This window comes from Bombus impatiens, unplaced genomic scaffold (assembly GCF_000188095.3).
Source record: "Bombus impatiens unplaced genomic scaffold, BIMP_2.2 scf_0099, whole genome shotgun sequence".
NCBI classification, from domain to species: Eukaryota; Metazoa; Arthropoda; class Insecta; order Hymenoptera; family Apidae; genus Bombus; species Bombus impatiens.
The window spans coordinates 167,222-193,948 of NT_176518.1; the positions used below are offsets into that span (position 1 = coordinate 167,222).

A 26,727-nucleotide genomic window follows, 5' to 3' on the forward strand; every position below is an offset into this window, starting at 1 on the left:
TTCCGCCGAGAGATTCGTGGCCGGTCGTTGGCCGATGAAAAACATCGTCGACGAGAGAGGCCTGCCACGAACCGAGCGTAATGAAAAAAAAAAAAACGGAGAGGGACCATGGAACGGCTCGTAATATCGGCCACCGCTCTCCAGTCGTTTCATGGCACCGACTACTGCGATTATTGCGTCATCGATACGGTGGATGCGGTGAATTTGCAATTGCCGATTCATAATCGCTAAATATTATTTATCTTAAGTCTCGAGTAGAAATTTAAGTATTTGGCAGCATGGACATGAGAGTATACAATATCATTGAACGCTCCAGTTCAAGTACTAACTTTTTCTAAATCTACGTAATAACAGTTCGTTTGTTATTCTAATTTAGTTCGACAAACCAACGACATATCGTCGATTGCGTTTTCGACGCAGCTAAGTACGAGATCGTGAAATATAAAGCGATAAAGTAGAATCATAGAACCGACAAACCCAATAAATCCATAATACTTTTACGAACAAAAGAGCAAAAAGATGATACACGTATCATACTTCCCAAAGAGTACACAGGAACTTCCCCTAAACCGCAGAAAGATACTCTTGTTCTGTGCAAAACCACGCCAGGTCAACGACTCTTTAACTGGTACGAAATTAACCCTTTGCAAGAGACTTCTACCTCCACTCAGGAGTCCTCATAATCGCTTGTTTCTAAACCTCAATTTCGTCTCACGGCAAATTATATCAAAGTGAGAGATAACGTGAGAAATAGAGGAAGAGACAGGTCCGTTGATTCGTGCAGCAGAACCGTTTCCACGTATATAACTCGATCTACGTTAAGGTGTCCACCCACGATAGCGTGTCTACGACCAACCTGACCGCTTATCGACATCTGTAAGTGCACCTTGAACGAGCACAGCGACGACTTTATCCATCGTACTGATTCAGCACGGCTGGTTATCAATAAATTAACGTGGCGTAAACTTGACGCGTTATCGCCGTCACGCCTCTCTCTTTCTCAGTCGAAATCGGCGAATCGTGGGATGGACGTATTGCAACAGTGCGATAACGATAAACGCATCGCAATCACTAGAATGCCAATTCAACGAACGGCTACCCACGAATCGCTAATTTATTCAAAAAACTTGTTTATTTAATCAAAAATATTTATTTTTCTTAATTTTCTTTAATTTAACTTCCTAATTTTTCGCATTTCATCGTAACAAGAAATTCAATCTCTCATAACGCAGAAATAACGTTATAGATTCAATCATCGTATGTTTCCTGCAAAGATTCCCAAAGGGTAAGCGTGAGCCATTTTCATTGCAACCTGCGCAACCTCTACATAGGAAAATGTGAACCAGCAAAACCATTCAGAGAAAAGAGAAAAATTCCTTTAATCGCATGTACTCTGCAAGTACAAATTTCTCCGATAGCATATCGATATTACGTCGATTCATCGCTTTAACAGCTGAGCAATCTTCTGGGCTAGTACGTAAGTAATACGTTGCAAATTTAGGTGTAGCGTATCGTGTACACACATGCGTATGCACCTGCGATTTGGTTTAACTCACACGACACCGTTCATTCCTGTCGCGTTGTAATCGAACGTAAACGTTTTCAGTTCCCGTTTACACAAAACCATACAAACAACACGCACACGAATCGTTTCAGCATAAACCACCAACCTGAATGTTCGGTACGTTTCTCGGCGAAAGATGTCCACGTATACATTAATAAAAAGTCGTCAGCAAGAACACACGGCTCGAGCGGCGCATCTTGCACGCGATATCAAACTTTCCTATAAAGCTTAATCGCGGTTGAAGACCTTCGGCATAATCCAGACGTGGATTAAGATGCAACCGTACAAGCATATTCTTCACAAAGTACCAGCCATCGGCCTTTATTAAAAGCCTTTATTAATGTCAGGTTGTTTCAAAACTCAGTTTCATGGTCTGACTGGATAAAATCTCTAACAAAGGTGCATTATCTCTATAACTGAGGCTTTAGAAGCTACAAATTACTATATATCTCAGGAGCACGTGCGCTTCCAACATCCCACTAATTTCCCTATTGGAATATCAGGAACCTGAAGTTCTATCACGGTAATTAATTTTCTGTAACCAGAACTTTGTCTGTTAACAGCTTCTTAACCCTTGGAAACGACTTTTTCGAAGGATTAACATTCTCCTGACCATTCCGGTATGGAGCAAGATTTCCCAGAAGCATAGTTCACCGACAATTTCGCCAACAGCTCAACTAGGTTTATTGGTGTACGAAGTAAAGATATGGGAAATTCTGGAGGGACATGGAATGGTTATGAAAGGGAACATCTGAATTATGCTACGTAACCGTGCTACATTGTCTCGTACGTAGGACAGAATGGATCATATTATCAACAACGGGAAAGTGTTATTAGTCGATTATTACATGGAAGCATTGAGTGAAGATGGTAGTCGAGTAGAGGACGTGAAAATGGCTGTTTAACCTATTCGAATGCTCGTATCGCATTTTACGAACAAAATGCTCAAATATTTAATTGCTGCGTTGAAATAAAAAAATATTAACTTTTCGGTGTAGTTTTGAGATAATCGAATAAAAAATTTAAATTTCAATTTAGAGATTATATTTATAAGGCTTGATTTAATTGCATATTACTCAAACACTTGGTGTTTAAAGTGAAATTATGACAATGTTTAATAACAATCTAGGTTATCTTCTATAATTGTAACCCTATACTGTATTACTATAATTGTAAAAGTAATATGCATGTTATACAATGTATAGGACGATGAAAACAGGTTACGTTACAGGCTGATAAACTACGCACTATTGGAAATCTATAATGCAATGTCCTGTACGCGCGAAAGCATGCCGAGGCATTGTTGTAGCAAAAATAATATGAATTACGATCAGTACTTCTTGCAAACAATTTGTACACGGTTACAAATGAAATAAAGGTTCAATAAAACAATATATCAAGTAAGAACGGGTAGACAGAAGGCGAGAAAAGAATCTATCGTTATCTCTTATCATCTGATTATACACTGTATAATGTGTTCTACCTGATATGAAAAATAACACTGAAGCAACATGTAAATAAAAGTGTTTCAAAGTTTTATTAAAAAACTATTCTTAATATAATACAAAACAAAAATAGATGAATAATATTTGTATTATGACTCAATATAGTTCTTTCCAGGCTGAACTTCTTTGGACAATGAGTAAAATGTTGTTGTTACCAGTTATTAAAAATAGATACCGATATTTACGTTGGCTATAAAAAAGCATTAAAACTTTTTTGCTCCTTCTCTGCTTCGCAAAGGCCACGATTTTTCCAACAACTCAAGTCTTTAGAATACTTTCGTGAACAGAAGTGATGTAAGTATACTTCAACAACGCGACCACGAGAATCGTTGAATACATAAATGCACGTGCAGTATTTCCGTATCGCGCGTGCTGATCGTAGATAAGCAGTAACGATCAAAAGAAAGATACACCCGCACACCAAGCACGTATACTGTGTACCATGTAGACGCTACAAGATTATAAAAAAATTGTTTCCATCTACATAAAACGCGTTCGTCCTATTCACGCGACTCAATTAGTTACGTTCTCTTAAATGTCGTCAGATATAAAAACCTGTTTCTCTCGCAATTATCAGCATCGTCTGCCTAGCCAGAATTCTCCCATTCAACGGCGTTTCAACTATTACAAGACACACTCTGCCTCCGCTCGACTGTTTGAATGAACCGCTTCCATTTACCGATCCTCGGCACGAAATCTGCTTCTCACGCGTAATCGCGGCGATTCGCAGCTCGACTCGCGCAGAGCATTAGTCAAATTAATGGAAAAAATCCAGCCAGTTCCCCAGCTAAGCTGATACCCCAAGCGGCGTGTAAAAGCGACGCGAAAGAAAACCGTGTTTTCACATCGGATGTTTCATTCCGCGCAGCGACATTCGCGGATGCAAGGGAAAAGACAAAAGAAATGGAAGGGATACCGAGAAGAAGGAAAGAATGGTTTAAGGATGTTCCAAAAAAGATTTTTCACTGTTCAGAGATTTACGATCTGCGTTGTTTTGTTGCTTCGACCCGGATTTTGTATGCTGAGTAGGGTATTGTATAGGGTGTGTGCTTCTTCTTCCTGTATACTAAAAATATACCTGTTTCTATTGATAACATAAAAATTAAAGAGTTGAAGAAATAAATATTTTAAGGTAAAAACAAATTTTTCCTAAAACTCCATCTACTTGGCAACTATTTTTAAAACTTACATCTTTGGCTCTAAGCGGTGTAAAATGGAAAAATCGAATACTTATCGTGTTCTTCTCTTATAATCTTCAAATACGTTCATTTGTTCGTCACACGAATCTCACGGTTCTATTCCATCAACGTCTCATACAAGGACAGCGGAAAAGTGAGTAAATTCATCCGACATAAAAATCCTTGAACGGAAGAAAAAAGGAACAGAGAACAAGGATAAAGAAGAATGTTAGCCAAGACGTTGGAAATTCTATGGTAAGATGTGATTATCAGGAAAAGAGAAACATAAAGAACGGTAAAACGCTGGCTTCCAGCCAGGTCAATGCGAAAGTACCACGCAACGTATACGATAGACGGTTGCCTTCGATTGAATCTCGCTATTATATCTGCATCACTGAACTGCTGATCATACGAACGTGGATTACAGGAGCTGATGTCAATGCTACGATTGCAGTAACATGTTAGCTACGTAGCCAACATGTACGAACGGGAATCGATGAATACAATTCAGGTCATTGGCAATACCACGTTAAAGCGCCTGTCGGGCAGGTAACTGCGGACTTTCGATCGAGGAGAAAGCCACAAAATTCTCAGGTATTTCTTCGAACTTACGTGTATCGATACTCCGTGAGATTTTTAATCTTACGAGCTCGTTAACCAGTTTGTCGGTGACTCACGACACTGTTTTCAGTGACGCAATAATTACGGTACTATTTTATCAATTGGTAAGTCGTTATTGTAGTGTTATTTTGATATTTTTCATTTAAGAAACTCGTTAACGAGTTTGTTCGCATACTTTCAGAAGGATTTGTTACATTCTTGATTTTTATCCGGATCTTTGAACAATGTTGCGAATTACATCGTCTATAGATGTGAAAAAGTTAATTAAAAGGCATCGTTAACGGCAGTGCTTTGAGTTAGCGAGTTCGCGCAGCTTTTATCGTCACTACACCGTCGACGTTCACTGTACAGAGTATCGTGTACTCTGGCCAATCATTTACGCCACTTTACAGCTTAAGCTTGAATCAGCAGCCAGCAACGGCAGACAGCAATGACACGATGCCATCTAAATTAATCCTTCTTGCGTATAATTAATGTGGAACACTTATACTCTCGAGTATAACACGAGGTCGAGTACCAATAAAATTGAAGGCGCAAATAAGGCAATGGAACGATACGTCACGAATCGTTTGCATCTTTTTCTTATAAACGGATACTTTTCATCGACGCATGTTCGACCGCAGCTGCGTTTATGCGAGTTGCTGATTACATAGATGCAGATTAACAAAACGTCAAAGGCCGAGCATGCAATATGCACGTGGATAAGCAGGTCTTTGTAACGAGACGTCTTAAGAAAGATAGATCGCGTCCAAAGCTCCATTTAAGAATCCACGATGCGAAGACCTAGTTGAATTGGCTTGACCGATAAACTAGCTTCTATTCATTGCATGATCTCAAAAATTTGATCTTAGTACGCGGCTATACAATTAAATCGAATAATTAAGCTGATTTCAAAATTTTAAGTTGATATCACACGCGTATCGCAAAATTACGTGTAGACTCGAATCTGAGACATACAGAAAAATATGTTAATGATTGTAAATTAAACAATTAAATTATTACGTATAGATAAAACGAATGAGATATCAAAGCGCCACCTTGCTTCCTCTAAGGTAACGAAATTGGGCGGTTGCAAGGAAAATTTATGCCTATTATCCAAGATCTTGATGAACTATTTAGGTATGATGATTAACGACGAGTAATCGTGTGATATCGGCTCGTAAAGAGAAATCGAAGAAGGGAGGAGGTTTTTTTCCATGCCGAGAGGCATTTGCCTTGATATCAAAATTGGTTTCAATACCTTCAATGCCACCCGGACAAGGCTTGCCAATGGAGCAAAGTGACGGGCAATTTACTGCCACTTTTCACTTTCGAGAAATGACGCCGAGTAAACGAATCACTTCACTCTGTTGATTCATGCTTAATGACTTTCAAACTTAATATGCAATTCTCTATTGAACATTACCGTTAAGTGCCATATAATATGTAGACCTGATAAAAGCACTATTAAAAAGAACCAATTTCACTCTTAAACTTACCTCTTCCACTAGTTAAACACGCGATTAAAAACAGATTGAATAGTCATAAACACTATCATCATCAGCCGAGTGCAAATTGAATATTTCATGTACACCACAGTCGTTCGATCGTCATCGTTCTGAACTCGAACGAAGTCGATAACTGCTTGCCAGGGAGCATTTCCGCTGCTTTACTCAGCGTGGAACATACGTAATATTTTTGTACATCGTCCAATATAGGTAGGTCTAGAACCGCGACCCAATTTCTCGGATACCATGTGTCTGAAAACGCGGTCAGGTATTATTCTGCGTAGGAATACATATTATGCAATACAAACGTAACAGCATGTACTGCTCGATTAATACAGAGTAAAGATGCGCCAAGGCGGATCCACTTGTTCCATGCGTATAAGTACTACACGTTCGTTGCTCCAATTTGATTAGTCAGAAACCGACCGTTCTCGATGCGAAGATTATTATTGTCATACATTAAAATTATTATCTCACATATCAGGCGTGTAAATTGATTTTGCAACGAATTTAATCCTTCGATAATAATAATAATAAAATTCTGAATGTTTGCTTAAGAAATAAATCTCTTTATTCTCATGATTTCCTGCATTTCTGATTTCATATACAGAAATATGTACACGTTTTCAACTTTTTGTAGAAAGTAAATATTGTCACGAGTATTTGACAGCTATAGGTATAGAATAACAAATTTAATAGAAAGAACAGCCAGACGTTTCTGGACTCTCAGAGTGTAGTTTTTAGTATAAGTAATTTTTTAGTACATTTTTTGTTTTAGTATAAGTAACTTCCTTGCGAAAAGTGAAGGTGGTATTGTATTCTTCATTACCTGCAACTTGTCTATTATCTTGTTTCTACTTAGAAGATTGAAATTGAGGCTCCTAGTCTCAATATCATAAAATGACCACAATACCGTCAGTCTAAATTTTCCTATGTAGAAAAAAATTTACGACACAGCGAAAACATTTCAAGGAAGTATGACACAAAGATACAAATTTTTAACCAGAGATTGCCTTCAAGTAGATAATTTTATCTTTCTCTACCAGAACCGGTCAAGTAGTCATTCTAGATTCTACTCTGAGCAATTCTTTTCCTTTTACGATCCTGCTAAGGACACAGATGCATACGTATATATATATATTACATGGTGCTTGTAACATGTTAATGATTGTCTATAATATTTTTGACAAATTCTATTTAAAAGTATGAAAAAAATTATGTGTTATTTTTGTCATCATTTTGTCATACCTACATTGCAAATTTGATTAATTTGCATTCGATTAAGAGAGAACGGATCTTTTTTAGTGTACCAGAATTATTTAATCACTTACGAATACTTAGTGTAATAAAAATAAGATATCGAAAATAAAAGAGGAGCAAACGCGTAAAGGGAAAAGAAAATTGTACAGAAGTAAAGGAACAATTAAGACTGACGAGTCAAATTTCCAATTAATAAATACATATGATATTGCTTGAATCTTGTCTTTATGAACGTGATGCGCTGGGACAGATGCCGAAAGCAGAAGAGGACACGGTGCAGAACTCGAAAATCGTTATGCGAGACAGAAAAAGTTGTCGGGCTGGTGTGACACTGGATCGTGCCGGAGAAATTTAAGCGCGTGTATTGAACATGAAAGAAGAGCATAACGAACAGTCGAGAGAGACGAGTAAAAGAAATAAAAAGAAGGAGGCGACGTGAATCGGCGAGGCATGAATAACTCGTTATTTGAACATTGTATGGGAAAAAATTATTACGACGGAAAAATACGTATTGAGAGCGACAAAACGATGTTTCCTTTTTATCTAGTTAAATATAATATACAGCTGACCCTCAAATAACATGGGTTTGTACAACGCGGATTTCTTTCTCGGTCAATATTGTATGTGTTTCCACGAAAAGATACATACTATGTACATATGTAAACCGTGTAGTAAATCGTGACTTTGTAACAAACTAGACGGCTAACGAAGAGCGTTTAAAAGAACGCGAATCGCCGTTGCTAAAAGACAATCGGGCACATAATGCCAATAACATTGCCGTTGTCGTGAGATCAGTCATGCTTCAATCATCGGATCATCACAGCAAATGTAATATGCATCTAAATAACATAAGCGCGCATGTGTGTATATGCGTATTTTCTCTTCCTTATACTAGGTAATTTTCTTAATAACATTTCCTTTTCTCTAACTTATTTTAATATAAGAATACAATAATAGCATGTGTATGTACATATGTAGTATACAGAATAAAGCTTTCAGTCGACAACAGATTATTACACGCGTATATGTACATACATAGTCAAGTTTTTGGAGATTCCAAAATTATACGCGCACATTGTTCGATGGTCAGCTGTAGTAGAAGTTAAAATATCAAAACAACAATTAACGGAAAAATCGATTAGCCAAACAATTAATGGAAAATTTAAAGATGATCTCTTGTAAAAAAGATTGAGCTAATACCCGAGGGCTAATATCGCGTAAGCAATATTTTGGAAAATAACGAACGCTTACGAACAGTTACTGACCCATGCCATTCATATTTCAATGTTACGTATAATTATCAGAAATATGCGTATCTCTCGCGGAACTTATTGGCAATGCAATTACTACTTTGAAACGTTATAAACGACAGAAACATGTCGAAATTATCGCATTATTACGGCATAATGTCGAAAATCGTTGCATCGAATTCGTCGATATTAAACCAAGTGTTTCAAAGATTTTCTTGCACCGTACACAACACGAAAGTGTGGACAAACGAGCCGCGATGCAAAACGCGTTGGATTGTGCAACGACGCTCGATTATGGAAGCCTGCAGGTAAGTTGTCCCCGTTTCTTCTGCCATATGCCACATTCCACCGTTTGGCAAAAGCACAGAGGAGCTCTCCGCAATCACCACGAATGTAGAAACAATGCGCCGCGTAACGATGCGCTTTTTCTCGAAAAAAAGAAAGAAGAAAAAAATAGAAAGTGGAAAGCCATGGTGATATTACGGCGGATTCCGAACCGATGATCGCTCGACCGTGCTTCGGCAACTACTCTACCATTCTTCTACCATTTACCCGTGCACCGTTATGCTGTAAACAGCCCACGAAGGGTCAACATTCGCGTCGTGCAGTGCACCTGTTTCGTTTCTCGTATTGCATTGCATGAATTTCTGACCGAAGAACGGACATAAATACGTTCGAAAGCGTTTCATTGTTGGTAAGATAGCTAAGTAAACGAAACGTTTGATGCGATCGTGCAATGCTTAAATATATACAGTACTATTGTAGTCATACTGTTAGACAACTGTGGTTTAGTTCAATTAGTTCTCGTACCGTAAGGCACATGTTACGAGTAAAACGTGTTAACTAAATTTATCACTTGTCTGTTATTCAATTTCGCACGAAGACTTCCCGTATTTGAATAATTTTGAAAAATTGCTCACGTTAAAGGGGCATGATTAAGAATTTCATCGTCACCATCACGACCAGTATTCACAGTATGATATAACTGTTACTTTCTACCAGCTGAGAAGATGATACGTCGCGATGTAATTCTGCATGCTTAGAATGTACAGTTACAAAACAAATAACCTTTTGCTTCGAGTCATCCGAACGTGTCGCAAATCCAATTGATCGTTTTAATATCTATATGAATTTTAACAATCCGAAACAGTCAGTTACACTTTTAAAACCAAATCTTGTTTACACGTGAAATTGGAAACTCATCGGTGAAATACGATATTTTAGAAGAACTTGTTTAGCGACGCGTTGATAATGGATTTGAGAATAAAACGTTGAAATCTAGATTCTGCATCGTACGCGGAATTTAATCATTTTTTTGTCCGCTGACAGTCGCGTTACTTCATCTGCGGTTTTGCGTCTGAATCACCGCAAGACGGAATAACCTTTATTGTTTGTATGAAATGCAGCGAGCCTTGTAAACTACCGACTAATATGAATTTATGACGCATACAGCTAATACGTTCTGCGTAAATCGATATGAATGGATCTTCGAGCGGGCAAAAGCGGTCGAGATGCAAATCAATCATGGATGCTGTTGAGAAGAAAAAGATATTTGGTTCGAAACGTTTTACGAAGTTAGAAAATTATGATGTTAGAACTAAGATCGTATGTAAATGTGAATCTGGTCATTTTAGCTGATCTCGTGTTTTTCTTTCGTATCAATTTAGCGTTACTATGTACTAATTTGGCAACTTTGATAGTGAATAAACGTTTGACATCTTCCACTAGAAATTTTTTATTTGACTGATTCTTACGATTGTTACGATTAAGGGGAGGAGGGGTAAGGTTAATTCGTACAAAATAAGGCATGTTTTTGTGAATTACTTGTGACGACACAGTTAAAATCTCTTTATTAAAACCAATAATAGATTAAAGTATGACATTCGAAGAATATTGTATACAATTTTCACGGAGAAATATTAAAAAATGCGGCAATTGCAGCAATTATTCGGACGTGTCTCGGAAAAAAGGTAGAATTGCGGTGCCCCTGATAACTTGGTGCTGGATCATCTGAAATAAAAAAATCAAAGTTCATTCGTTAGGTAACAGTTTTCCCCAGGTAACGCTGGGAGGGTCTTTCGAAATTTCAATTTTTCACTTTTTTGGAACACTTTGAAGGGATAAATTAACCGATTTTGCGAAAATTTGCGGCTAATTTTCCCTTCAAAGTGTTCCAAAAAAGTGAAAAATTGAAATTTCGAAAAACCCTCCCAGCGTTACCTGTGGAAAACTGTTACCTAACGAATGAACTTTGATTTTTTTATTTCAGATGATCCAGCACCAAGTTATGAGCAATTCTACTTTTTTCCGAGACAAGTCCGAATAATTACTGCCATTGCCGTATTTTTTAATATTTCTCCGTGAAAATTTTATACAATATTCTTCGAATGTCATACTTTAATGTACTATTGGTTTTAATAAAGAGATTTTAACTGTGTCGTCACAAATAATTCACACAAACATGCCTTATTTTTTTACGAATTAACCTTACCCTTCCTTAAGCATTAATTTTATGATAGAAAGAATTTTAATAATAAATCATTAATCCAACTGGCTTCAAGCATTCTAATATATCTTGAAAAATGAAAGAAATGCTACTAGGATATTTTAACTAAAGATGATAAATTAGTTGGGCAAGAAACCCAATACGTAGGAAGCAAAAACCTAAAAAAAAAGAGAAAATTTAGTAAAAAATACTCTTTACATAAAGGAGCAATTACCTAATTATGTATTTAAAGCACCAAACGCGCATCTTCTATGGTAATAACGTGTCATCAACCATCGATGCCTACCATCTTTGGCAAATGCACAAGTCCGCGAAGCAACTCGCTGCTTGTGTTTACCCGATGCATAAATTTGTCATTCTGTTTTCCGCGTAAAACGTTTCAATGCACACAAGCGTTAAAAACACACTCGTCGGCTTGGTGGGCTTTGGTGGTGCGACCATTTCAAAGGATTAATGCACACCGTGCCGCTTCGTCGTTTACACTCATGAATAAAGAAATATCTCGACGGTACTCCACCCATAAAACACACGGTTATTTTGAATTCGGTCTCCCGCACACGTCGCGTGTCTCAACACGTGTTCGTATATATGCGCGTTTCGCTCTATACATAATACAGCGATTTACAATATTATTCATGTAACATTGGTGAAAAATCGTTCGATTCCCAAGTCAAGACGACGAACCGTCCAACTCTGATAAATATATCATTGACATATTTGCCGATGAACTGCAAATGTTTATGTAAATCCATATCTTTATAAACTTAAGAAAGGAATAGAACTGAATATTTGATACGATACTGTTAAAGTCACTTTCCTCAAAAATAAAGCTGCATTAACGATAATTTTATAGCGATCTCTCTCGTTCCTAGTTATATTGCCACCGTCTTTTATACAGGGTGGTTGGTAACTGGTGGTACAAGCGGAAAGGGGGTGATTCTACGCGAAAATAGAAGTCGAAAATATAGAATAAAAATTTTTCGTTTGAGGCTTTGTTTTCGAGAAAATCGACTTTGAATTTTGGTTCGGTACGCATGCGGTATGTTATAACGGATCTCGCTGTAGATCGTTGTCTCGATGGAAAAATAAAAAAAAAAATTTTTTTATTGTATATTTTCGACTTCTTTTTTCGCGTAGAATCACCCCCTTTCCGCTTGTACCACCAGTTACCAACCACCCTGTATAAAAGACGGTGGCAATATAACTAGGGCCTTCATTAGTTGATGTTAATTCGAAACGTAGATTAAATAAATCTTTGGCGCATGTAATTTTCCCTTGCATAATCTATTTACGATATTCATATTTAATAACTTATCATAATTTATTAAACAAGTGAATAAGATTAATTACATTGACGATGAGGCCAAGGTACATATTTCTCATTAAAAAGATCAGACGTAAAATATAAAACCGGATACAAACGTGCAAACCTATGGAAGATCGCGCAAAAATATTCATCCATTTTCACAAATGTTCCATCCTGTTCAAGATGAAGATATTACGTACATAGTATGTATCCGAATTAAACAAGCGCAAATACACAATCTGCTTTGCGGCGTACCGAAATTCACCGAGTGCACACGATTCGATACAAATTAGCGCGTGTTGCTGTTAAAACTAACAACTAATGATTACATACGTATATACATCGCTCAGCGCCACACACTTCTTATTGTTCAATGAAAAAAAGCATGATAGTTTAATTGAATTAAATCGTACCTGGAAAATTTTCTATTGTATGATGAAACAAGTACATATTTATTATATTTTTTCTACGTTGAATTCGATAAAAATTTTTGTGTTAACTATACGTATATTATTATTAAAATCAAGTAATAAAATCATCCAAGACATTTGAGATATCAAAAGAAATAGCAGTAAATGTTCGTCTGTAAAATCACAGGCGAACGAAATTTTATAGATAAACATATTCAGTTTAATCATTTCCCCCAAATTAACCAATTGGTCTCGATTTAACGGGGTTGCTCGGTCTCAATTAAACCGGTTAATCGGGTACTCACGGCGTAATATTATAAAACCTGTGTATGTATCATAAACTTATCGCATCGCTGTTCAGTAAAATACAGACACTACCAAATGATAAATCAGCGAAAAAATTCAAACAACCAACAATTATCTCTAAAAATATGCAACGCGTAAATTACATCTATTAACTACGTTAATTACACTACTCCATAGTTCCCTAACGTTAGTCGCCAAGAAAACAAAGAATAATCCAGACAATAAACTATTTTTGTGAAAACAATGCAACCATCCTTAATTTCATCTTATTGATAACATATTGCGCCAGCTAATTTCGTTCTGCAAATTTGAAAACCAACAAATTGTGAACGCGGCTATGTATGCACCTATAGCGGAGGGGAATTTGTAGAATGACAGAAGTGATACGCACGGGAAGACCTATTGGAAAAAGATGATCTAAGATTAGCGAGGTAACCGTTGAAAGTACGTATGAAGTTAGCTATCGGATTTCTTGGGAGGGCAGGAAACGTTTAAAATGTCAACAAGGTCGAAAGGCCGGGCGAGCTAATTGGCGCATGAATGTCACGGTGAATTTTAATCACCAAGCGCCATGTATTATAGGATCGCAATAGACATCTGTAACGCAGAGATACGATAAAACTGCGGCAAAATTCGTCTTCGTCGAAGCAGCTACACTATCGGTAACGTTTAACATTTCACAAGAAAAGTACCTTTTACTAACTCGTTTACGCGAGATATATTGGTCACATAAATATATGGAAAATTAAGAAATAACCTCTGAAATCTCTGGACGTTACGCCTATGAAAATGAATCAAATTAGATGGAAAAGTGTATTGTACCACGCTTTCGCAGGAAAAAAAAGGAACGAATCTCGAGTATGTCAACAAGCATCGATCGATAATGCTGACGCATACACATTCCGTACGATCTAACGGTCCATTGATAAATCATCGTGGAAGGTCAAATTAAGCGGTTCACACAGTGTTACAATTCAGAGAAGTATATGTGAAGGAGAAGAGCTTACGTTGCCCGTTGTAGTTGGTTCGCAGCAACACAAAGATAGCCAAATATTTCTCTTCGAAGAGAATCGTCCGTGATCACTGCTGGTTCCTTTGTCCGAGCTTTACGTGAAGAAAATGCAGAACAGCACACGAGAGACGCGCGTAATCCGCGAAAGGCTGAAGCCTCCAGTTGCTTCTTCTCTTCGGTAAGAAAATCGAGACATATAACGGAGTACTTCTCTTTCCACTGTCACTATGAACTTGTTATCCGAACCGTGACCGGCCGCAATTACACGCGATCTCGATTAAAAGATACATACGCACACAGTACAGTGACTGACAAGAACGGTGAATTTTCGTCAGTTCGAACTAGCGTCGGGAAAACCACCCCCTGCACAGCCGGCGCCCCAACAGCCATGTGCCGCCCTAAACCTCCGCCCATTGGCTCGAACCATACATTCTACGGACTCCTGATTCCTTCAAGACTCTTTTTATTACACGTAAAATCGTAGCTGACAAGAATTTCGAACGAACGCTCCGTTAACCGTTTAGTCTGTGTTACGTTATCATAAGCGACAACTCTGCACGACCCATCCCTACGGGAGCTCACCGAGAAGGGGGAATGGGAAAAGGCCGACTGACAAGACGTCACGTCTCCCGGGAGCGCTTCGATCTCTCTGAACTCACCATATCTACCGTACAGCTGGCCGCGTGTCTATACATAACACTGATAAATGCACCAGAGCCGTTGGACAGCTCGTAATTTCGACGTCGTTAAGCAGAAACGTGAAAAAACTTTGCCAAATGATTCACACACTGCACGCAGTCTTCACCCGCGAATCGAGAAAATGGCGTTGCTCGCTCCCTCGCGCTTGTTCGCTCTAGCAATACCTCAAGCTACGCTGATTCCTATCGTTGACTACTAGCGCCTATTCCTCGATGCGTGTAACCTAATAACTAGCACGCGGGAAAATCAAAACACCTTTTCTGCCAACAAATAATAATTTATAAAAAGAACATTTCACGAAATAGATCTAAATTGCCCCGTTGTCGTTAGAAATAATACGACAAATGTATACAACAAATTAAATTTTGACAAATAAAAAGCAAAATTATGTACATTTAAGTAAAGAAAATATATTTCAAGGAATATGTGGCGCCACTTACCGGGTGGTTGTATGATATGATGAAATGATAGTATTGCCGGTTTATCCGAATTCCGAATGATGCCGCGCGATAGTTGGGTGAGCGTATAAAGAGTTTTAACCAAGCATTTATAGTTGTATAAACATAAAACTCAATCTGGTTTTAGCAGCAAATTAAAAATAATTTAATGACATTATGGCTGACGAGACAGAGCAGGTAAAAACACTTGATTTAAAGTTCTGAATATGAACCTAACCTACTCTATTCTCATATATATACATATATATATGTATATATACATTTTCAGGTACCAGCAATAAACGTTAAAGAACCCCTAGATCTTATAAGATTGAGTCTGGATGAGAGAATATATGTTAAAATGAGAAATGAGAGAGAATTACGAGGACGGTTACATGTAAATATCATTTTTACAAGTATATTGTACCTGTTATTTATTATATTATATCTATGTATATATCTCTTAACCTGTTTTATATTTAATTATTATACAAAAACTTTTCATTGCAGGCTTATGATCAGCATTTAAATATGGTATTGGGTGAAGCGGAAGAGACTGTAACTACAGTAGAGATTGATGAGGAAACTTACGAAGAAGTATATCGTACAACTAAAAGAAATATCTCTATGCTTTTTGTTCGTGGGGATGGAGTAATTTTGGTTTCACCACCAAGCATGAGAGCACCGATATAAAATTTCTATTTATATATAATTTATCTAAACATAAGAGATAGATAATATTGAGTTAAATTCCATGTTGATACGATTTTATCAATCTTTTGTACTAGCATTTGACAGTTGTAAGAAATTTGTGAAAGTAACGGATTTAATTCGAATAAAGCTAAATATAACATAAATATAGAATTTATAATTTAAACGTGACAAAAGAAACTAAATTGTGGTACACTATATTAAAACAGTACATTACATTAAATGTTTATAAATAATATAAATGTTGAAGTACAATTTTATTTAAAATATTCTTAAAGGATTATTTTTTAAATTTTGGCGAGTTATATTTTCGTTCGAAGTTTTGAAATTGTACTAGCTGCAAAAGTTCTTGGTGTAATACTTTGTTCTATGGGTTTTATAATTTGTGACGTAAGATCTGTAATTCTTTGATCTTTCAGTTTTATCAGAGATTCTAGGTGAGACACTTTTTGATGAAGAATATTTATCAGTTCATTCTTTTCTTCTAATTCTTGTTTTAGTCGAACGAAGACATGACGCGGAACAGTTTTATTTGCTATTTCTTCTGGGTTGAGCACTGACTTAACAACTTCTTTTCAAAGAATGAAATTGTGCTTAAATAATTTCTTATACAAATTTTTACACGAGATTTTATATTTATTGTAATCATTCACTTACCTTTCTTTTCGTCTTCTTCATATTCGGCATATAAAGAATTTCTATCCGCATTACAATCTTTTAAAATTTTAGCTCGCAGTTCGATTAAAATTTTTTCGATAACACCGGGTTGCGAATTTGCTAGTTGATTGATCACGTCTTTTCCTAATTTTACATCAAGTTTTGAAAGTACTTTGCGATTTAAAGTGGACCAGTTGTCTATTTTTTTTGCAATACTATTTCCAGGAATATAATTATGTATATCGACGTATCTGGGATAGTATCGTTTTAACAATTCAGCCATAAAAACTAAAAGTTATTGAAATATATTTTAAATATCACACAAAGAATTGCAAAATTATTTTCTAAAATATGAACTTTGTTTTATACCACCGTCAGAAAAATCTCGAGCAAGATTTTTTTTTGGTTTGGAAAATGATATTTGCTCCATCCAAGTATATATTTCTTCGAGGTTCGCATTAGATTCTAATTCTACACTCATATTTCTCTATCATTTACAACAGTAAAATCAGAAAATGATTTTTTCATACATTGAAATTTACGAATGTATCGCTATATCTTTGTTACATTCTGTCAGCCTGCAAATTTTTATTAGGTCGACATAATATGTATACTACATGCTCTTTACGAATGCAACTTCATTTTGCATCGATTTGATTAATTTTAGTTTGTTTTACCACGTTTTAATTTCAGAACTATGCTCATGGCAAACGTCACGTGTACCACATTGCGTCAGATTAAATAACGGTAAGCGGAATGACAACTAAACTTCGAACATTGCATAAGATGCAACTAAAAAATTAGGTTCAATTACATAAAAAACTAACTTTTATTTGTCTTATATAAATTTTCAAATAATTACAAATCAATCAAATTCATAGTTTTCTAGTCTATAGTTTTCTTCAATTCAACTTTTCAATTTAACTAGCAACGAATATCTAAATAACTTATTCGTTGTGAATGTATTAGATAATTTAATACAGTCAAAATTTATCGAGTAATATATTTAAAAAAAAGCAAGTTAAGATTTGAATGAATGATATAATTTTTGGATACTGAAACTATTTGGAAACGTGATATTTGCTTGGTATTTTAATTCAGATATTCATAACGGAAAGTAAATGTTGCACGTATTAGCAGTCAAATAGGGATGAAGTATTTCGATAGCGTTTGTACTTCTTGTATTTCACTAAAATCGAAGAGAGACATTCTTGGAATCAATGGACAGGTTCAGCGTAAATATGATCACGTCACAGCGACGGAGGTGTTTGAGGACGGTGCGTTCGAGCCTGCGTTCACGCGGGCTATGGCATTTATAGAAGAGGCGCACGCCCGTACTCCTCGGAAAGGTTTGAGGAAACAGAAGCATCACATTCGACCTCAGTGGCACGTTGCACGCACTAGGCATCGAATCAGAAGAAATGATAATTTTGAATTTAAATATTCGATAACCGGTTAAAATTCGATATTCTTCAGATAAATTATATTCTCCAAATTTAAGTTTCTTGTCGAATTTGGATGATCGTGAGATTGAAAATAACAAGTGGTCGATAATTATTAATTTTAAACATATTATAAAGTTAGATTTTTAGTCATACTACGTTAAAAAGTTTTATCGTCTTACAAAAAGTATATTTCGAAGTGGTGAAAGAGATTGTTAGTCGTTGACTCAAGAAAAAACATGACTGAAAAACACAAGGGTGAGTAATTACAGTTTTTTACTTTTAATATGTTCTAAACTAGAGATTGGATATTAATAACTTTCTTTCGAAAAAGTGGAAACGATGAGTAAATTCCAGCTCTTACAATTTACATCACACTTTTCTCATAGAAGTTCCATACCTATGACCTTCAAATGTCCTCTGGTCTATATTTCAAATTTTTTATTGGAATATTTCAATATCAAATATTTCAGTATCAAACAACTATATAAGTTTAGAATAAAGCTAAAAAATTTATTATATATTATATTCAAATTTTTATATAATTGGGGAATAAGACGTAAATTGAAGCGATATGTAATCAAGTTGTAAACCGCGTTGTTATTTCTTATATGGTTGATGCAATTCTTTGGTTTTATCGTTAACATACGTAGGTGATAATTATTCCTGTAAAGTTTTATCTCTTCATAGTTAATATATTTTCCATTTATGTTTACATAGACAAATGTAATTGACAATCTATGACAATCCAAAACATAAAACATTAATTTACTATTTGTATTATTATTTGATCTTCATTGAAGTAAATATTGTTGTGTTAAATATATTTGTCTTGCGGTTCTTTGACAAGTGATATTCTGGAACTTCGTTTTACGTGCTCGTTGACCTATATCTGGATCGAAAATAAATGCTTGCGATAAAAAGAAAGTTTTAAAAATTTATAAAAGATATTCGCTTTGGTCCACTGAACGCATCTGCTTACGGCTATCATTTTTATTAAAAAATGATTGAATGTAGAGTTATCAAATAAACCATGATAAAATATTATTTATCAACACGAAAATACTACATGTGATCGGAATGTGTAATTACAACATTCTTTCATATCTGTCAGTATATCTGTCGATATATCTGTCAGTATTTTCCTAATATTTCTTATAATTCATAATTCTGTCCTGGATGAAAGAATATCTCGAGGCAAATAATATACCTACACAATACTTTTAAAATAAAAGTCTAATTAAATATAACTAAATTACAAGAGAAAGATCATATAAGTTATATCTTTATCTTTTGACTTTCTTGTTTAATAAATCCTTATTTATATTAAAGAATTGAATTCTTTATTTAAAGATAGCTCTAGAAATTATAGAACAGAAATATAATTAGGATATTTGAATCTATTTTCGAAAAAAATGTATTATTTTCATGTGCACAATACGTATACAAAATCGTATAACCGCACAAACAGATGAAGAAGTCGAATACCTGATGACTCCTTCACCTGTACTTCGTGCCAAACGGCACGTCCTCTGTTCGTATCTTGCGGTATGATTTTCCCCGCGGTATCATATTACCGAGTCAATCATATCTGAAAATTCGTTTTTGCTTATTTATAAGTAATCAACACGTCGACTTTAAATGTATTTGTAGGACACATTATATTCCCTATACGGTACCTGATGGCAATCATGGGTTCTATCGGGCTCGCCATCATCTACGGGTTCAAGGTAAACGTAAGTGTGGCTATCGTAGCTATGGTGAACCACACTGCTGTAAAGTTATCCGCGTTGCATCAATTGGAATCTGAGAATACAACTGTGATTACTATGGACGAATGTCACCACGATAGTGTTCTTTCCAACGAGACGAAAACAATCACCGAGGTACATATATGTATAAATGTATTACTGATAACTTTATAACAATTAGTAATATCAATTTTTTAAATAGTAATTTTGCATTAAGATATATTAACAATTTTCGTACATGGGAACTTTATAATTTTAACAAATTTCATACTTAGATACAATGCAAAAAAAATAAAATATAATCGTATTTACCTTTCAATGATTCCATTTTAATATAGTTGCATCAGTATAATATGGACGACAATAATTCGATCCGTAATAAAATAAAGGTTACATTATATAAAATTTTATCCTGCTATATATTTTCTTATTTTCGTATAGAAAAATAAATCTATTACTTTATTTTTATTTCTCACGATTTCTCTAATCGTGCTGTATATCAAGCTCCATAAGATAAATAGAAATTTTTGTTGAAAAGAGATGTGATATTGATATTTATTTATATAGGATGGCCCATTCGTGTGGAATGAACCTTTGCAAGGTCTTATTTTATCATCATACTTTTGGGGCTATATGGTATCCTTACTTCCGGGCGGCAGAATGGCTGAACTCTTATCTGCCAAATGGGTGATGAACGGGTCGGTATTTCTAAACCTCGTAGCATCTATATTATCACCTGTTGCTGCTGAAATGCATTACTCTCTCTTCATCCTGATGAGATTTATTCAAGGAATCGGTGGTGTTAGTAAAAAAAAACTATTACATATTCCGAATAGGTGTTGAAATTAAATATGTAATATTATAATAAAATTATAAAACTACAGGGTGTAACATTTCCGGCAATGCACATTATGATTGCTAAGTGGGCTCCACCAAACGAGAGAAGCGTCCTTGCCTCGATTGTTTATGCAGGTAAAATAAAATTTTTGCTAATTGAAATTAAATAATTTGGAATTTTTATTATCTAAAGATATAATCTTTTTATTTCATTTAAATAAAAAATCGGGAAAGGTTGAAACTACAACTTCGGTTACATTACTTTATGGGTTACATTAATCTATACATAATACAATAACATGAAACTGCCTTTATCGATTAATGATTACAGCTTGAAGCATTTAATAATATATTAAAAATTTATGCACGAAAATAAAAATTTCTCAAATTTTTAATTTTCGCTTCCACAGTCAGTCATCTATCTCTGAAACTATACATAACTTTTATTTTCTGCAGGAACTGCTCTAGGTACTGTGATTTCTATACTCTTAACGGGAATGCTGGCTGCAAATTTCGAATGGATATGGATATTTTATATCGAAGGTGCACTTTGTCTAATTTGGTGTACAGCATGGTGGATTATGATTGAAGATAGCCCAGAGGAACAAACGAGGTTTATTAGTCAAGAGGAAAAGGATTATATTATGGAATCTTTAGGTCAGAATAAAAATAACAGCGGGCATAAAGAGGTTTGTTAAATTTTACAAAAATCATATTTAAGACTTTTATATATGTATAATTAGTATCTTTATTTGTTATATTCGTAATATTGTTCAGAAATTATCAGTTCCCTGGGGCGAGGTATTACGATCTAAACCATTTATGGCAATCTTAATCGCTCATTTCTGCAGTAATTTTGGTTGGTACATGTTGCTTATCGAGCTGCCTACTTTTATGAATCAAGTACTGAAGTTCGATATGAGTTCTGTAAGTATTGAAGAAGTTTAAGTAAGTTAAGTAAGTATTTAAGAACTTTAAATTTTTTAAATTAATATCGCTAATAACTCTCTTTTTCTATAGAATGCTGGTCTTTCTTCGATGCCATTTTTATGTATGTGGATTTTTACTATGGTGCTTAGTAAGATACTAGCCATTATGCAAGACAAAAAATTAATTACGGTAACGGTATCGAGAAAAATTGGAACACTGTTTTGTAAGTTTACTATTTGTATATACTATATATGTATAATTTAAAAGCATACAATTGGGTTAGGTAATAACAGTCAAAAATATATTTCTTTTTAGCATCCGTTATTCCCATGATATGTTTAATAGGAGTATCATATGTTGGTTGTAGTCGAACATTAGCGGTTACATTAATGACTATTGGAGTAACATGTATCGGTGGAATGTATAGCGGGTTCTTATCAAATCATATTGATATTGCACCAAATTTTGCTGGTACTCTTGTCGCCATTACAAACTGTGTTGCTACCATACCTGGGTTTGTTGTACCAATATTTGTCGGAAAATTGACATACGGAAATGTAAGTATCTATATACAGTAAAATATCATTAACACCTTTCAAGCAACAAGCTTTTAGGCACGAAAACATGAAACAAATTTATACATTTATTAGATTAAAAAAAAACTCGAAACATTAAGGGATTGATTTTACGTTATGGTATAGTGATTATTTATGAATAAAGTGCAAAATTCGATCTATTTTACATTTTTTCTATCGAATACTTTATCTCAGTAACTATAATGTTATCATTAATATTATTATCATCAAATGTTTTATAGCAAACTATAGGAGCATGGAGGATTATATTTTATACAACTGTTTCATTATACATAATCGAGATATTAGTCTACACTATTTTTGGAAGTGGAGAAGAACAACCTTGGAACAAAATTAAACCAGCTGATGAAGAAGCAAGCGATCAAACATTACCATTAAAAGAAAAGTCTATGAAGTGAATGTAATTTTTGAGTGTATGATGTGAATTGATTTTTGAACTTCACATTGAACAATTAGGTTTAGTAATCATCTTGTGCGAAAGAAATTACTTAAATATTTAATATCATTAATGAACTGTTTCATTTTTCACATTATTTATCACAATAAATAGTGAAATATAATTATAACCTCTTACATTACAACTGTACATGTACATATTTATTAAATATTACTCTTTTTTATAGCAACATGTTACATACTTACAATTGTCTGCATAGAAATATAAATTATTTCATTATTTAATTATTTAATTTTAATTATCCAATAGGCTCTCAGTCATTCACACCTATTGCACTTTCACCATTTTACAAAAATACATTGGTCCCCAATTATTTTTCAGATTAGGTACAACAATATGACCATATTTTAAGTCAATGTTACCAAAGTTATATAGACATCGTAAGGGTAACAGTGCTTCTGTCATATCTCTATGAGAATTATATAATATATCAGAAGTCAGTATCAACAATAAAAATAATAGTATTATTTATTTAGAGAAATATATAAATACGTACTTTACGACCATAACAGAATTGTTTTCTTCCCACGCTTTTTTTAATGCTACATGTACAACACCATCATTTTGTACAGGACTAAGTGAACATGTTGAATAAACAACTGTACCTCCTACTGAAACCAATTTCAATGCAGTCCTATAGAAAGGAAATACAATTATTTATGACAAACTTAAAAAATATAAAATAAGATATCTTATCTACTGACGTTAAAATCTCAGACTGAACTTCTGGCATTTTTAATCTTTCCTTAACTCTACTTGGTTTGAAAATATTGTTGTCATCAGAATGTAAAATGTGCCTATCCGTTGTACATGGTACATCAACTAAGATCTAAAAAAGTTAAGAGGAGTAAAATATTGAATAAGATATTGTTCCATTCACAAAGTAAGTAAACAATAGAAAACATTGTATTGAACTGGACACCTTGTTATATCTACCATTCTCATCAATTGCTCTAGCGTCTTGTTGTGTTATAATTAACATATTTTCTTTTTCGCACATGTTTAAAACATATTGATTCATAACGTTTTTGAGTCTTTTTATTCTAGATTCTGTAACATCATTAGCAACCAGTATACGAGGCATAAGAGTTTGGAGGATGGTCAAAGCTTTCCCTCCAGGTGCAGCACACATATCAAGGACCATATCATTAAACTGTATATCTAGAGCCAACACAGGAAGTATAGATCCACCATCAAACAAGTAATAATCTAAAAAATATAGGATATGTTAGTAATAAAATAATTCATAAAATATTCTAAAATACATAAACATTTAATTTATTATTATTATTAAAATCCATAGAAAATGATACAAACCTGAAACACCAGTAGATCCTTTCTTAGGATTTGGAAATCTACTGTTATTTTCTCTTTCAAAAGCATACATATGCAAATGTTCTGGAAATGGCAGAACAAATTCTTTCTCAACATTTATTTGAAAATCACTAGCTTTATCATAAAACCTATAATAGTCAGATTCCAAAACCCAATCATCCAAGCCTATAAAACATATTTGTAAATACATATTTCAATTTTGATTAAAGAAACATTAGAATTAAACAAACCTTTTATTTTGGTAGCAGGTATATATTCCTGAAGTATAGCTGAGTCTACAGGTGAATTGACGATACGATTGGTATCTAATTCCACTTCATTTAAATTTTCATCTATAGATTTTAGTTCTGTAGGTATTCGTTGATCTTCCTTAACAAATTCAGTAGTTTCAGCATTTAATGTTTCGAATAAATTTGGATAATTAGTAGAATAAGTTGTTTGAAGTTCTGCTAATTGATCTTTAGATGTTGTAATGTCCTCTGAATTTTGTTTATCTGGAAAATTACCATATCTTGCTGCTCTTTTAGCTTTAAAGAATTCTACATTTTCTTTTTGTACATTATATAAACTCTTCAAATTTATTGCACCAAGTAACTGTAACAATTTTATCGATACAACTCTTCAACATTTTTAATACTTTCAGTTTACGATTATTATCTGCAATATTATTGGTATTACAATAATGTACCTCCAACTCAGGTTGGATTCTTTCTGGATCACTGAAATTATTAACCACAGCCATATATTTAGATTCTTCTGATAACAATGCAGCTCGTATATCTGGCCACTCATCTCCATAAACGCCTGCGTAAAACTCATTAAAATGTTCAAGTGCTTTATCTTTTGCCGCTTTCTTTTTCTTCAGTTTAGCCTATGATAATAATTATATATTCTTTCAAATGTATTCAAAGAGAATGTTTGAGTTTTAATCATAAGGTTATAAAGATACAAACCCAGTGAATCTTTTCATGTGCATATCGAGCAGATACTTGTACAATCTGTTTTAGTTTTAACTTATTAAGTAGCACTATCATTCTTTTGAAATATCCAATTAGTCGATTGGAACCGAATATGTCATGAGCTCTCTAACTTACATTCCCAAGTATATATGTGTCTTATATACTAGAAAATAAAGAAACCGAAGAGGCGGCAAAATTCGTTACTCGATATCGCTACTCGATGGCGCTAGCTGTGTATTCAATTTTCTTTCGAACGCAAGAAGTAGTTGACGACGATTAACCGTTAGTGAGAGCGGTGTAAAGAAGAAGGGCGTGATCCGGCGTGAACTGCAGGTACAGGTGAAACAGGACAACCGACAAATCCACGAGTTACGGTACTACCGGTGCTACTTGTCTCTAACACTGGACGTCACATCTTTTTTATCAATTCAGCGTTTACTTCTGCGTGACCCTTTCTTTTCCTACTTTGCCGACTTTCTTTACTGCAAACTCCACGTCGTAGGATACAAACAAAAACTGAAAAGTTATATGCATGCACGCGTAAGTATATGCAATACCTAATCGACCTATGTATTATATTAGATGCAGACGACAAGGAAGCGACGTATTTGTCGTGACATCGAGATGAGAAACGTGCCGAGCAAGATGGAGTGAATGGGGGTGGTGGGGATGAGGACGAACACATCTTTGTGCTCCCCTCTTGCGAAGGCGCCCGTGCGCCATGAAACGTGGCTGTTTCGAAAGTTCCTACTCGAAGAACCTATTTTAGATGCTATAAACCATCTCAGCTTGTAAATTGTTTTCGGAGGTATACAAGCCTCGGTACCTGAAGAATGAAGTTGCAACGTATTCTAGGAAACTTTGAAATTTTTCCCATAATTTACAACGCTTTAATGCACGATTTTTCGTATTTACGGAATTTACGCGTTTACGATATTTACGCGTTTCATAGACCTGGTCGTAAAATCTTCCTTGAACATATAACATGTCCTCTGGCATTCGCGCGATGTGATTTCGAAAAATTCCACCGTATCTATAGAGTGAGAAATGTAAATTGAGAATCGAGTGAGGCCGACACGATAATCTTGTTACCCTCGAAACGCGTACAACATACTCTGGTGAAAGTCTCCACTATAGACAGTAGACGCGAGTTCAGTGTTCTCGAGGGGAACGAAAAGAGAACGTCGCGTCGTCGCGCAGGAGATCAGCTCTTTTGCTTCCAAGTGAAGATCACAACTCTAGTCCATGGGGTGCGGTATACCCTGTGTATGCCGAGAGACACATACCTCGTCAATACTTTTGTGTTCATTGTCACGCATACAGAAACTCTTCCTCTCGATGAATCTCGACGACCCGAATCGCTCGACGGCGAAGCTGGTTTCGTGGATCTCTTCATGAGAGGCACGTCGTACGCGATTTGTCGGGGCACGGGGTGTGACGGGGACTCGAGGGATCGTAAAGGCAATGCACTGTAAGGAGCTCACGACGACTATACCCTCCTCCCGCCCCTC

At 35.1% G+C, this 26,727-nt stretch overlaps 5 protein-coding genes and 2 long non-coding RNA genes across 10 annotated transcripts in view; 4 read left to right on the top strand and 3 right to left on the bottom strand.

The window, feature by feature from the left end:
* Window positions 1-2,972, top strand: part of LOC112212035 — a 10,642-nt gene extending 7,670 nt beyond the window's left edge. Inside the window, exons 3-4 of one of the 2 annotated variants that reach the window (XR_004460869.1) lie at window positions 1,247-2,087; window positions 2,160-2,972. This is a non-coding gene — a long non-coding RNA (uncharacterized LOC112212035). Of the gene's footprint in view, window positions 1-1,246; window positions 2,088-2,127 lie in introns of both variants that reach the window. The other variant, XR_004460868.1, reaches the window with a different exon arrangement.
* Window positions 1-15,278, bottom strand: part of LOC100741655 (wiskott-Aldrich syndrome protein family member 3) — a 35,760-nt gene extending 20,482 nt beyond the window's left edge. For 2 of the 3 annotated variants that reach the window (XM_003486109.4, XM_012394728.3), the window contains exon 1: window positions 14,401-15,278. The gene's annotated coding sequence lies outside the window, so the exon portion shown is untranslated. The remainder of the gene's footprint in view (window positions 1-14,400) is intronic. The other variant, XM_012394729.3, reaches the window with a different exon arrangement.
* On the top strand, window positions 4,208-6,341 carry LOC117151159. The gene is made up of 3 exons (XR_004460870.1): window positions 4,208-4,502; window positions 4,675-4,972; window positions 5,050-6,341. It is a non-coding gene; the product is annotated as an uncharacterized LOC117151159 (long non-coding RNA).
* A 281-nt stretch (window positions 15,279-15,559) lies between the features above and the next one.
* On the top strand, window positions 15,560-16,398 carry LOC100742499 (U6 snRNA-associated Sm-like protein LSm3). Its single transcript, XM_003486116.4, has 3 exons — window positions 15,560-15,739; window positions 15,831-15,938; window positions 16,052-16,398. Exons 1-3 carry the CDS (start codon window positions 15,719-15,721, stop codon window positions 16,232-16,234), a joined length of 312 nt encoding a protein of 103 aa, XP_003486164.1. The 5' UTR covers window positions 15,560-15,718; the 3' UTR covers window positions 16,235-16,398.
* Window positions 16,399-16,433: 35 nt separating this feature from the next.
* Window positions 16,434-17,892, bottom strand: LOC100740328 (sperm flagellar protein 1-like). Its single transcript, XM_003486098.3, has 3 exons — window positions 17,279-17,892; window positions 16,910-17,197; window positions 16,434-16,823 (listed from the first exon to the last, which is right to left on the bottom strand). Exons 1-3 carry the CDS (start codon window positions 17,388-17,390, stop codon window positions 16,555-16,557), a joined length of 669 nt encoding a protein of 222 aa, XP_003486146.1. The 5' UTR covers window positions 17,391-17,892; the 3' UTR covers window positions 16,434-16,554.
* A 317-nt stretch (window positions 17,893-18,209) lies between these two features.
* LOC100742619 (putative inorganic phosphate cotransporter) lies at window positions 18,210-23,146 on the top strand. The gene is made up of 9 exons (XM_003486117.2): window positions 18,210-18,609; window positions 20,005-20,237; window positions 20,670-20,903; window positions 20,987-21,074; window positions 21,396-21,628; window positions 21,717-21,866; window positions 21,960-22,092; window positions 22,185-22,426; window positions 22,687-23,146. Exons 1-9 carry the CDS (start codon window positions 18,591-18,593, stop codon window positions 22,861-22,863), a joined length of 1,509 nt encoding a protein of 502 aa, XP_003486165.1. The 5' UTR covers window positions 18,210-18,590; the 3' UTR covers window positions 22,864-23,146.
* Window positions 23,018-25,291, bottom strand: LOC100740453 (5-methylcytosine rRNA methyltransferase NSUN4). Its single transcript, XM_012394830.3, has 8 exons — window positions 25,211-25,291; window positions 24,946-25,128; window positions 24,488-24,851; window positions 24,240-24,422; window positions 23,845-24,131; window positions 23,627-23,751; window positions 23,419-23,556; window positions 23,018-23,331 (listed from the first exon to the last, which is right to left on the bottom strand). The coding sequence occupies exons 1-8, from the start codon at window positions 25,289-25,291 to the stop codon at window positions 23,190-23,192; spliced, it is 1,503 nt and encodes a 500-aa protein (XP_012250253.1). The 3' UTR covers window positions 23,018-23,189.
* Window positions 25,292-26,727: the final 1,436 nt, after the last annotated feature.

What these genes read in the sequence shown, in the direction of transcription:
- LOC100742499 (XM_003486116.4), top strand. Translation starts at nt 15,719, where the DNA reads ATGGCTGACGAGACAGAGCAG. An exon ending in TGGCTGACGAGACAGAGCAG is followed by an intron (nt 15,740 to 15,830) that starts GTAAAAACACTT and finishes ATACATTTTCAG; the next exon opens with GTACCAGCAATAAACGTTAA. An exon ending in AATTACGAGGACGGTTACAT is followed by an intron (nt 15,939 to 16,051) that starts GTAAATATCATT and finishes TTTTCATTGCAG; the next exon opens with GCTTATGATCAGCATTTAAA.
- LOC100740328 (XM_003486098.3), bottom strand. Translation starts at nt 17,390, where the DNA reads ATGAGTGTAGAATTAGAATCTAATGCGAACCTCGAAGAAATATATACT. An exon ending in TCGAGATTTTTCTGACGGTG is followed by an intron (nt 17,198 to 17,278) that starts GTATAAAACAAA and finishes AATAACTTTTAG; the next exon opens with TTTTTATGGCTGAATTGTTA. An exon ending in TGAAGAAGACGAAAAGAAAG is followed by an intron (nt 16,824 to 16,909) that starts GTAAGTGAATGA and finishes TTCTTTGAAAAG; the next exon opens with AAGTTGTTAAGTCAGTGCTC.
- LOC100742619 (XM_003486117.2), top strand. An exon ending in TTATTCAAGGAATCGGTGGT is followed by an intron (nt 20,904 to 20,986) that starts GTTAGTAAAAAA and finishes ATAAAACTACAG; the next exon opens with GGTGTAACATTTCCGGCAAT. An exon ending in TGAAGTTCGATATGAGTTCT is followed by an intron (nt 21,867 to 21,959) that starts GTAAGTATTGAA and finishes CTTTTTCTATAG; the next exon opens with AATGCTGGTCTTTCTTCGAT.
- LOC100740453 (XM_012394830.3), bottom strand. Translation starts at nt 25,291, where the DNA reads ATGATAGTGCTACTTAATAAGTTAAAACTAAAACAGATTGTACAAGTA. An exon ending in CACATGAAAAGATTCACTGG is followed by an intron (nt 25,129 to 25,210) that starts GTTTGTATCTTT and finishes TTATTATCATAG; the next exon opens with GCTAAACTGAAGAAAAAGAA. An exon ending in GTTCAGTCTGAGATTTTAAC is followed by an intron (nt 23,557 to 23,626) that starts GTCAGTAGATAA and finishes TCCTTTCTATAG; the next exon opens with GACTGCATTGAAATTGGTTT.